General features: G+C 50.1%; 1 protein-coding gene across 3 annotated transcripts; it reads left to right on the forward strand.

Annotated features, from left to right (window-relative positions):
* The first annotated feature begins 1,788 nt into the window (after positions 1-1,788).
* CALML4 (calmodulin like 4) lies at positions 1,789-8,676 on the forward strand. 3 transcript variants are annotated; one of them, XM_037395922.1, is made up of 6 exons: positions 1,789-2,068; positions 2,169-2,199; positions 2,348-2,558; positions 3,790-3,930; positions 4,628-4,816; positions 8,357-8,676. In XM_037395922.1, exons 4-6 carry the CDS (start codon positions 3,855-3,857, stop codon positions 8,452-8,454), a joined length of 363 nt encoding a protein of 120 aa, XP_037251819.1. In that variant the 5' UTR covers positions 1,789-2,068; positions 2,169-2,199; positions 2,348-2,558; positions 3,790-3,854; the 3' UTR covers positions 8,455-8,676. The 3 variants fall into 3 exon arrangements, with proteins under 3 accessions (XP_037251819.1, XP_037251820.1, XP_037251818.1); XM_037395921.1 differs by lacking the exon at positions 2,348-2,558 and having other exon boundaries at positions 1,791-2,068; XM_037395923.1 differs by lacking the exons at positions 2,169-2,199; positions 2,348-2,558.
* Positions 8,677-10,913: the final 2,237 nt, after the last annotated feature.

Genomic DNA, 10,913 nt, shown 5'->3' on the forward strand with positions numbered 1-10,913 from the left:
CACGATGGCACAGCACAGTTCCACGCTGCACTTTTTTAGGTGCTTACAGGACAGCACCAAATCCCTCCTGTATCAGAGCAGGAGCACAGAGTGCTCCACTCTGCTGGTGAGCCCACACCCCCCATCGCCAGCCCGGAGAGCATCCTGGCCGGGAGAGCATCCTGGCCTTTAGCAGGAGCAGTTTCCCGGGAAGTCAGAGCGCTCTCACCCTCCCGGTGCCTTGGCACAGATGTATCCCCTCCTCCCACGCTGCTCCCAGCTGAGTAAACGTGCTGGGAAGGGGCTGAGCTGCCCCATCTTGGATCTGTGCGGCAGCTCCGTTGGCCACACTTCCCCAGCGAGCCCCCCCCGGGTGAAGCCCCCACTGGCACGGTGTAGGAGGGGATGGGCTGGCAGCAGAGGCAGAAGGGCCAATTCCCCACCAACACAGCCCAAAAAGAGCATCGGGCAGGGGGCGAGTTCCAGTGCCAGCCCTGCTCGCGGGGGGTCTGCGCTGCTGGCAGCTTCTGCTCCCACTCACCAGGTCTCCAGCCTTGGGTGACGGAGCTGAGCCCCTGCAGCTCCAGCTGCATCCCTGCGATGGTTTATGTCTATAAACATTTCTGTACCAGTGCCCTGTCTGACAGAATCCAAGCAGTAGAAGAAAAAAGCTATTAGTGAAACACATTGAATAAAAACGTGGTAAAATCCGAGTGATTCACGTTGCTTCCTGAAGCAGCTCTGCTCTTTGAAGGGAGAATATTAATCCCATGAGGTTTAAGGACCCTGAATACATCACTGTACAGAGCAGGGTCCACCCTGGGAAGACGCCAGTCCATGCCATATTGGTCATTACAGGCACCAGGTATTTTGTTCTTGGGTCTGGATCTCCCCCACAGCCTGGCATCAGGCACTGCATCCCCCCGCAGAGGTGCTGGCCCTGCTGCGCAGCTGCTGGGCATCTTTTGGGGGTATTTCAAGCACTGGCGGATCCAGAGAGGCAGAGCATCGCCCACCCCACACACAGGTGCACCCAGCTGGCTGGCTTGCTTCTTTTTGTAGGGAACAGGGTGGGACGAAATCACAGATTCATGTGTTAATGCTTGCTTTTCAAATGGTTTGAATGCCAACTGAGTGGCAGTGGCATAGCGCTGGAAGGGACCAGAAGACGTGAGCAAACATGGCTCTTCGGGCTAGTCCACAGCAGCTGGGGGCTCAGCCTCCCTCATGCACCCAGGTTCAAACCCCAGAAGCTCCCCAGCTCATCTCCCCACTGCTCACCATCATCTCCTCGGCGTCCCCCTTCCGAGGGCTACAATGAGACTTGGCAGCGCTGGAGGCCATCTGCTCCCGAGTAGGTGAGCTAAAGAAATGCTAATAAATAAAAACTCAGACAATAGGCAGCTTTTGAAACCATCTCAAAAATACCTTCTCTCAGTCCAGCTGCAGTGTCCCAGCTCTGCCGTGTGTGCAGGGGCACGTCTAAACCCCCCTGGCCCTGCAAACCCACTGGGCAGGGCACAGTGACATTGCCAGCAATGCCCAGCAATGCCCAGTGCCCAGCTCAGCCCGCCGCCTCCTCCTGCCCACCAGCAAAACCCTTCCAGCAGGCAGCTGCAAAGCTGTAAATCCCCCCGCCCCCGTACCCTTCCCCAGAGGCCTCAGCAGATATCAACAAGGCTGGATTTGTCTCCCAGCAGCTAAGCTTAGTGCAAGGTGTGCAGCTATTTGAGATTATCAAACCTTTTACGTTCAACCAGCTCATCTCCACCCAGCCCGACCCCAAACAGCCCCCGACCAAGGGAAGCTTTTGCCCCACTCCTCCTGACAGCATCGCTGCCCAGGGTCCCATCCAGCATCCCGAGGCTGGGGGCAGGCTGGGGAGAGCCCTTCTCCCAGGGTCTGTGCGCAGGATCCAGCCCCGGCGGGGATCAGGTCTCGTAGCCATAGCAGCGGGGTATTTATTACAGCCTGGCCACACTCCACCCCGGCTGGCGGACTTTAGCCCTTAATCAAATAGAAAAGTAGCACCAGACGCCGCCGATCCCGACAGGCAGCGTAAAACACAAGGAGGGCCCTCAAAATAATGGTGAGTGAAGCGTTTCGGTGGATAGAAACTGCTCCCCCCATGCAGATTGTAAAGTTGTGGTTTTCTTCTCTCCTTTTCCTTCCCCCCCTCCGTGCTACAGGCAAAATTTCTGTCCCAGGATCAAATTCATGGTACGTACAGTTTTGTTCCGGTTTTGTTGGGGGGTTTTATTAGCAAGATCAGCTTAATGAATTTATATTTTTATATCTATATAAATGGTATCTCGCCCCAAAAGTGTCTCAGTCTGGGCTTGTGCTCTCTCACTTGCCCTCCTCTCAGCTTTCGAAGGCATCTGCTTGCTCTGAAACCAGAGAAATCTCCCTGATTTTGTTAAGACGGCGCTGGGCGCAGGCAGGGAGCTGAAACCCCCCCCCCCCCCCGCAGACCCACACGCTGGATGGCACCAAGACCAGCAGAGGTGAACCAGCAACTCCCAGCCCCACCAACGCATCAGCCCTGGCCAAGCTAGCAGGGGCAGGAGAAGGTTCAGGTGACCGTTTGCAGTACTGGGGGTTTCACATATGGTGGGAGTGAAGGTGAAGGAGGATGAGGAGGAAGGAGAGGGCACAGGACGCATGAATTCTCACCGCGAGGCACCGGGGCTCTCCCTGGGCACGCGGACCCCTGCCTTGGACTGCAACAAGGAGGGGTTTGCCACTCGAATGGCAGAAGAAAGCTGAAATAGGACTATTATTGCAAATCTGTTAATCTGCAGCACCCTTGGGCTCAGCAGCTCTGCCAGATTGCTGCTGGGCGGGGCGGGGGGGGGGGGGGGGAGGCGGCTGGGGCAGGGGGAGGCCACAGAACATGCATGGCACCCACCACAGCACCCACAGCATCCCACGCTCATGCCTGCAATAAGGTCTAGGGACAGAGAGGCTGAGGAGGGAGGTGGAGGGTGATTGCACCAGAACAGGCTGATTTTTCTTTCCCTGGCTGCTCTACAGACAGGACCGTCCCCGTGCAGCACAACTTGCCCATTAGCGCTGAGCATGATGAGGAGCGGAGCCTGCCACTGCGCTGGGAGCGGGATGGGAAGGGAGGATATGATTTAGCAGCCTTATCTAGGTCAGCGGCAACCCTTATTTATTTGAAAGCTGAGAAGCCAGCGTTGGAGGGGGAAGGGGAGAGGGCGAGAGGCAGGCGAGGCCCGCGGGGAGAAGCGAGGGAGGGGAGATGCTGCGCTGGGATGGCGGCAGGGCAGGCGGTGGCTCTCCTCCACTCGGCTCGCACCGCTGGCAGCGCTCAGGCTGTCAAATGCGACGGTATCGGTTCTTTTGTCTTTTATTAAAATCCAGCCAGTGGCAAACCAGGACAGGGGCAAGGGGCAGACCCTGCACAGACCATGGCGCGGACCAAACCAGCATTCTCCACCGCTCCCTTTAGCATCCTCTCCCACCCCCCATGAAGGCAGTGACAAGTACCTTTTAACCGTAGGCTACTTATTTGGAAGCCTGGTCCCACTTTCAGACTTGCTTCATTAGGCTGAAGGACCCCAATTAGCTCAGCTATTCACAAGCCTGGGTTTTAATTGCCCTTGGCACTTTACCCAGGGTCCTCCCCCACTGTCCATCATCTTCCTTGAAACGAGACACTCTGAACCAAACAATATCCCCGCTGGAACGCTACCAACGCCGCCTGGCCGGGCAACGGGAGAAGAAACGTCACTGGTAGATCAATGTAATCTTACATGGCATAACAGAGTTTTGGTTTTTAATTAGAGTTCAAGGAATGTTTTTCCCTGTACGACAAGAAACAAAAAGGCAAGATAAAAGCCTCTGACCTGATGGCAGTGATGCGGTGCCTGGGAGCCAGCCCGACGCCAGGAGAGGTGCAGAGACACCTGCACTTGCACAAGATCGGTAAGCAAAGCACAGCGGTATAGCACATGAATAAAACACACTGGATTACAGTTGCAGAAATTCAATTTCTCTGTGGTCAGGAGGCTACATGGAAAGACCAGGAGGCTGCCTGGAGCCCAGCAGCTATGTCACACTCAGGTAAAACTGCCCAGGCAATGCAGCATAACCAAGAGCAGTCACCAAAACCTAGTCTGATGGGCTGGATGGGGAACAAAGTCAATCCAGCACACAGATTAGGAGTGCCATTAAAAAAAAACAAACAAAAAAACCAAACAAACAAAAAAAAGCTTCAAAAGCAGCGGGAAGCATACATATTGCTTATGGATTTTGAGGCTGGGAAACTGTCCAGTCCAACCAGCATCAGTAGAAAAGCACAGCAAGATATTCATCTGCAGATATGTACAAATGAATTCAAAGCACAGCACAAAGACCAAAGAAGAATCATGAAATAAAGTGGGCTGGATTAAAAATTCTGGATACAAAGGTTTCAGAGCACAAGTCCAGCAAAGCTACAAATGGGTTTTCAGGCCAGAAGAATGCCCCCAGCAGTCATCCACCCGCTCCTCAACCAGAGCCAGGCAAAAGGGAAAAGGTGCCCCAGGAAGGGGAACTGGGGGGAAAAGGAGGGGGATGCTTAGGTCTGGACCCAGACTACAAAACTGAACCATTCCTGAAGAACCTGCTCTTATTTTTCCAGACAGGAATGCAGAGTTGGATTTCTCCACTTTCCTGAATATCATGTACAGGCAAATGAAGCAAGAGGAACCCGAGAAGGAAATCCTCACGGCCTTGTCCATGATAGACAGGCAGAAGACAGGCGTTATTACCGTCTCAGAGCTGAGAGCCAAACTTACAAGACTAGGAGAGAAGCTTTCCGAGGAAGAAGGTATTTTGCAATTCAAAGCTGTATCGAATGGTCCCCATCTTCTTCATTCCTCCCTGGTTTTCCTCTGTAGTCAAATCCGGGATCAGGTGCTTCCAGCTGGGAAGCCAGAAGGACCTGTGCCAGCAGGAGACTGGGGGGGTGCATGATGTCCCCCCATCACGCCCCAGACACGCAGTGCACCAGGGCATCGCGCCTTGTCGTGCCCCCAGGTCCACCCCGCTGGCACCAGCCTCTTCCCTGCCGCGGCCATACGATGAGCTTGTGCCTTCATCGAAACCACTTTGCCCACATAAAGCAGAGCTCCCAGTGGAGCCCCGACAGGGCGAGCGAGCGGGGGGCGCTCCCAGAGCCCAGCAGAGCCGTTAGCCATGTCAGCTCGCGGCAACTAATTACACTCATGTGCTGGTGAAGTCTCCTCGTTGTCGTCTCCCTTTACCCACACCACGATGGCTCAGCAGAGATCCTGTGCCTTGCCGAAGAGGTAAGCCAGCTGCCTGCTAGCCAAGAGACCTTTTCCCTTTCTCGAGTTGTTCCCTGAAAGATGTTTTTTCACCCCGAGATGCTTTGCTGTGTTTATAAAGCCAGCATCCGTCCCCCCTGCTGCAGGGATGCTCTGAGGAGCACACAGTGCGCTGGCAGGCTCCCAAGAGGGCTGCTGTGGTGAGCTCTGAAGCCAGGGCAATTTGGAAGAGAGAGGAGGACTTTATATTTAAAAATCTTAAAAAAAAAAAAAAAAAAAAAAAAAAAAAAAAAAAAAGGCTGCTCCATTTATCAGAAAATTGCCTCCAAGGCACACAATAGGGGGGAATTTCTAGGAAGGTGAAAATGATGTAGACCTTTTAGAGAGCTGATTTTGCCCCAGGCATTTTATGTACGTGTATGAACTTTCTAAGTGCATGCCCTGCTTCGCTAGCTTTCACAGGCTGCAGGAGGGGGGCCAGGCCTGTGGGAAGGCAGGGTAGCACCCTGCACATCCCTCTGCCCCTCACCCCTGGGACAGGGTGTCCTGGACCCTCCTTGCTCCAAACCACATCACCTTTGGCTTCTCCAGCTCTTGCAGAGCTCCTGCGCCTCCAACCCCGCTGCAGGGGGCAGGCTCTGGAGCTTTCAAATTGTTCAGCCTCTGCCGCAAACAGCATCAGAAAAACCCATCGTGACTCCGATAGAGGCAAGGAATGAGTTTTACCAGGGTTACGGTGTTTGTACAGGCTCCTTGGGGGTGTAAGCACTGTCCTTTCTAATGCTCAAAGTACAATTCCGATTTAATCAGAGCAAAGTCGGTCAGTCCAGTGGTAGTCACCAGCTTCCCCAGTGACACACCAAGGAGGCATGTCTTCCAACTGTTTTCAATTGTTTAACTGCAATAATAGTTCGTGCAGCTATTTACATCTGAAAATGCTTTCAGAGCTATTAAGAGAGCTGAACAAACAGTGAAGACACGGAGACATTACCTCTAATTAAAGGCATCCTAGCAAGAACCGTTATTATATTAAAAAAAGATAGGGGAGGTGCAGAGGGATTTCCCGTTACTTTGGCATATAGGCTCTGCATTACTCACAACTTGCAGCGAGGCACTATAGATCCTAACATAGGAAGCGATGCTTCTTCTCAACAAGAAATTCCCCCTTTATCTTGACACACTGAACTCCAGCCTGCTAAGCTGCTATAAATATTTGATACTGGAACAGACTCAATTTCATTAGCATCTGCAATTGCTCACTAACTACTGGCACATACCTTCATTCACAGCAGCTCCAGAAAAGCCTTCACTTCATTTTAATTTAACGTACTTTTACCAAATGAGAACCAACACCTTTTTCTTCTGCGTTATTTTTAAATGTTCTGGAAAGAATTAATTATTTTTTTGAATTTACGTCCTTAGAAGCATTTGATTACCACCAGGGTTTTCTTTTTGAAAGGAGGATTAGATCTCTTGGAAAAAAGTTGTTACCTACCTTACGGTAACAGCAGCTCTCACAACAGCCCCATTTACCCCAGGCTGACACCAAACCCTCCCAGCAGCCGCATCCACGGGGGCTGCGCCCACCCCTCTATGCAAACAGAGGGGGAAACAGCATCTCACCCAGCACCCACGCCAACAGCAGAGCGAGGAAACGGGTTATGCTGCTCACAGACACCTTCCACAACTATTCACAGAAAACCAGCTTTTTTCCCTTTAAGCCTCCCCTCCCAGCCCATGACCCTCCTCCCCTGGATTTCACAACTGGTGACTGCAAAGCTATTATTCTGTGCTCCAGTACGATACTCCGAGTCTTATTTAAACAAGCACAGCTTGTTCAGCCTGGTAACCCCAGCCATGTAGCTCAAGTAAAAATGCAGGCCAGCCTCCGCCGACCTGCCCGCACCTATTCCAGAAGGGGAGAGCACCGCAGCGCTGCCCTGGCTAGGTGCCTCCAGCCCGCACAGGCACGACATTACGGAGGGCTGGTAATCAGCACGTCACCATTAACGATCTCTCTGTTTCAATGGGCTCTAAACACCTAGCAGGTGTCCCACTAATGAAATATCCAACGATAAATGCCGGTCCACAACCCAACAGCTTCCTCCCCAGCAAACCGCCTGCCCCATCCCTCTGCGCAGCATCTGGCCGCGCTCCTGCTCACGCGCTGCAGCAAGCACGCAAGCCAAAGCCTCTTCTGGACTGTATTAGATACCTTATCGAAGGAAACCGCTGCCCAAAACATTATCAAATAAAAGCTGCTGGAATTCTCTGCTGCTTGTTTTTGCACCCACCCACCGCATGTCATGGGTCATGTGAAGAAGCAAGGGAATTCGCCTCCTCCCCGCCACCCGAAGGAAGACGCCATCGAATTCCCAGTAGTAGTTTCATTCGGCAACATCACTTTTCTGTGTCTCATTTCTTACGTGCTTCTATTTTACTGACACTATTTGACAGGAAAAATACCTTGTAATGGTTTAGCCCGTACAAAAGGCAGCATTTTAAGTTAGATAACGGCTGTCACTGCCAAGGCATTCCCAAAGCTGGAATGAAAAGCATCAGGTGCCAACTGCACGGTTACCACTTCTTTACAAGTATTTTCAGCAAAAGCCTCAGAGCCCCAGCTGAGAAGGTATTCTTCTCTTTCAAGCACTAAAGGCCTGCTGATATTAACAAGCCTCACACAAATCTACTTAAAGTTGGGCAGATAATCTGCATGAGCATTTTGTTTTGTCTAAATTGAATAGGGGCGGGTTTGCTATTCAAGCCAAATAAGCCACTCCTACCAGGAGCAATTAAAAGCTGATTTGGACTAAATTTGTGAATCTTTTCCATGTGGGAACTCAAAGAGATGGCCATCTCTGCTCCAGAAAGTAAAGACATGGAAATAAAAATCAAAATTTAAACTGATGCTCATTTAAAACCACAATCTGGATGGCGCCTCCAACTGATCCCAGAACTTATTACTTCTAACAAAAATGATTTAAACCCCCAAATCCTACGTTGCTCTCTTTTGAAGATCACAACATCCCTAATATATGCCACTCAAACTTATATTTTTCTTTTACTCGTTCTTTCAGTTGATGACCTGCTCAAAGAAGCTAAAGTTGGACCAAATGGAACAATAAAATATGAAGAATTTGTCCACATCATGTGTCTTCCTACAGTCGACTACTAAAATTCAAAACAAGAGATTTGTTAAGAGCAGGACCTGGAACTTTTTTGACTTCAATTTTTCCTAATTACTATTGGGACTCAGGAACCATCATTTGCCTTTAAAAAAAAATACGTATTTTGCCTTCATGACAGTGCTTATACTTACACAGGTTTCCACCCCATTTCTGGAGAAATGCTGTCACAAAATGTGAGCTGTTATTTAAATAAACTGAACGTAACATTCTGTTGTGTAACATGTGTCATGCTTAACAAAAATAATTCTTATTTTAAAAACGCATTTAAATCCACAGATTACAGCATAAATGATAACTTGTAGTTAAGGTTTTAATGGTGACCGTGTTCCAAGAAGTCAGCACCAACCATAACTATTTGCTGCTTCCACACACCCAGCCCAGACACAGTCCTTTGTGCAGAAACAGATTCCCTGGGAAGCTCGTTATGTCCCGACAGTGGTAAATTTAGCATAACGATGCACAGCTCCCTGGTATTCCTCAGATCCATGGGTATGATCCCAAGCAGATGTTCCCCTGTCACGAAGCTGTCAAGTTAACAGCCCCGCTTGTGGGGTGGCCGCGTCCCTGTTGACTATCCCCAGTGACAGCAGACAAGCAGCCAGCAGTTCTCCAGCTCCCCCAGTTAGTGATGCCCACCAGCTGCAGAGGACAACTCCCAGTCTCCCAGCACAAGAACGATCCCTGATCGCCGTCTCATTCCCCCTCATCTTCCACTCCCCCGACATACAAGATCAATCCATACAAGATCTCTGTATCGTTGGACTTCTGTCCCATTATTTATTAAGGTGCGGTTATCTTGCCACGTCAAGTCTCTCTGCAGTTAAGCTGCCCCTGCATTTTGAGGCAACACACTGAAAACGCCGTGCTTGGTAAATGTATCTGTCACAACTGGGCTAGCTGCCGAGAACATACTCCTAGAGACAGCCTGGCAGGGAAAAACGGAGGCCATGAAAATTCAGCTTCTCTACAACAGGAAAAACACCTCCCATCTCTCTTCAGACCGATTAAACCCACTTTTGACCCACAGCAGCTATTACTGACCTTATTCCACCTGTTTCTTGGCAGCCTTAGTTAAAGACTACAGTCTGGTGTACAAATTTAGAACAACATACAGCAGACTCTCTGCAATCAGTTGGAAATTTGCAGAGAGATCATCTCCGCACAGCTGCAGCAGAAGCAGCAACCTGCAAAATGCGCTGGAAGAGCACATGTTCCCGTGGGTCTGCTGTGGCTTCCACCCACGGGAGTCCCCTTCCCCTCCTTCCTTTTTTCAATTCTGAATATTTATTGCTGAAGCAACCAACTCGCTCTTTGCTCTATCTGTGAAATAATCAGCAATTAAATCACAACAGCCATAGCAGATACAACGCATTTATCCCCTGCTGAGGCACCCAGCACAGCCTCAACCCTGCCCACACCATCACGCAGCTGCAACACACAATCAACCTGGACTGCAACTACCACAAACTTCGTTAGATACTGTAAAAAAAAAAAAAACAACCCCCAAGTATGAGCAAATCTAAACCCTTCCAACTCAGTACAGATACCCTCTGTAAGGGTAAGGCAAGGATTATTCTCATGGAATATTACATAGTGGGGGAGAAAAAGCACAGAAGATTAAACAGCATGCTGAAGGCCAGAAAAGAAGTGGAAGCAGATCCAGGATGTCTCTCTCAGTCCTGTATTTAACACAAACGGCACTTCTGTGCCCAGCCTTGACTCGGAGCCAAGCTGCGGTGCCTGCACTTCTTGCAAGACGGCAGTCCCAGACTAACCCAGTAAGCCTGGACTCGGATCCTCACATGCCAAGATACTAATCAAAGGCCCTCTGAACAGCAAAAGATCATGCTTCAGGGGAAAATGAACTTTGCCCCATGTGAAACTGATAAACCTTGTCATGCCTGTCTGCTGTATCCCTCAACTCTTACATTAGCTCTTCCTACTGTAAGGATAGAAAATAAAACAGAAAAACCTTGTTTCTCTGAAAATTAAAAGTTACAAGCAGCTCAGCACTCAGGTAACACTCCAAAAAAAACCAGCATACAGTGAAATAAAGGTAAATTCACTGGAAAAACAAAAACCCAGGTTCCAACTAACAGCAGAAGATAGGATTTCCTTTGTAACTCTCTTCTTACTGTTCACAGTTAATCTGAATGTTTGGGTAAAACCTCTCACCTACCTTAACACCGAGCCCTTCCGCACTAGAGCCTTTTGGAGGTCTGCCCACAGCGTGGAGTTCGGTGTCTGCCCACCAGAGCTGCTCCAGACCTTCGCTACACAACCACCAGCGATGAAGGCAAGCAAAAACCTCGGCTGCTCTGAGCGCGAGCGTAATTAGCTTATGAAACAAGGAGTTCATTTAGAAGCATTTGTTTCGAATATGCATCAATAGCCAAATTACAAATGATCCAATACACAGCTTAATTCTTCCCTATTGACCAGAACA

Source organism: Falco rusticolus, chromosome 7 (genome assembly GCF_015220075.1).
Source record: "Falco rusticolus isolate bFalRus1 chromosome 7, bFalRus1.pri, whole genome shotgun sequence".
In the NCBI taxonomy this organism is placed as follows: Eukaryota; Metazoa; Chordata; class Aves; order Falconiformes; family Falconidae; genus Falco; species Falco rusticolus.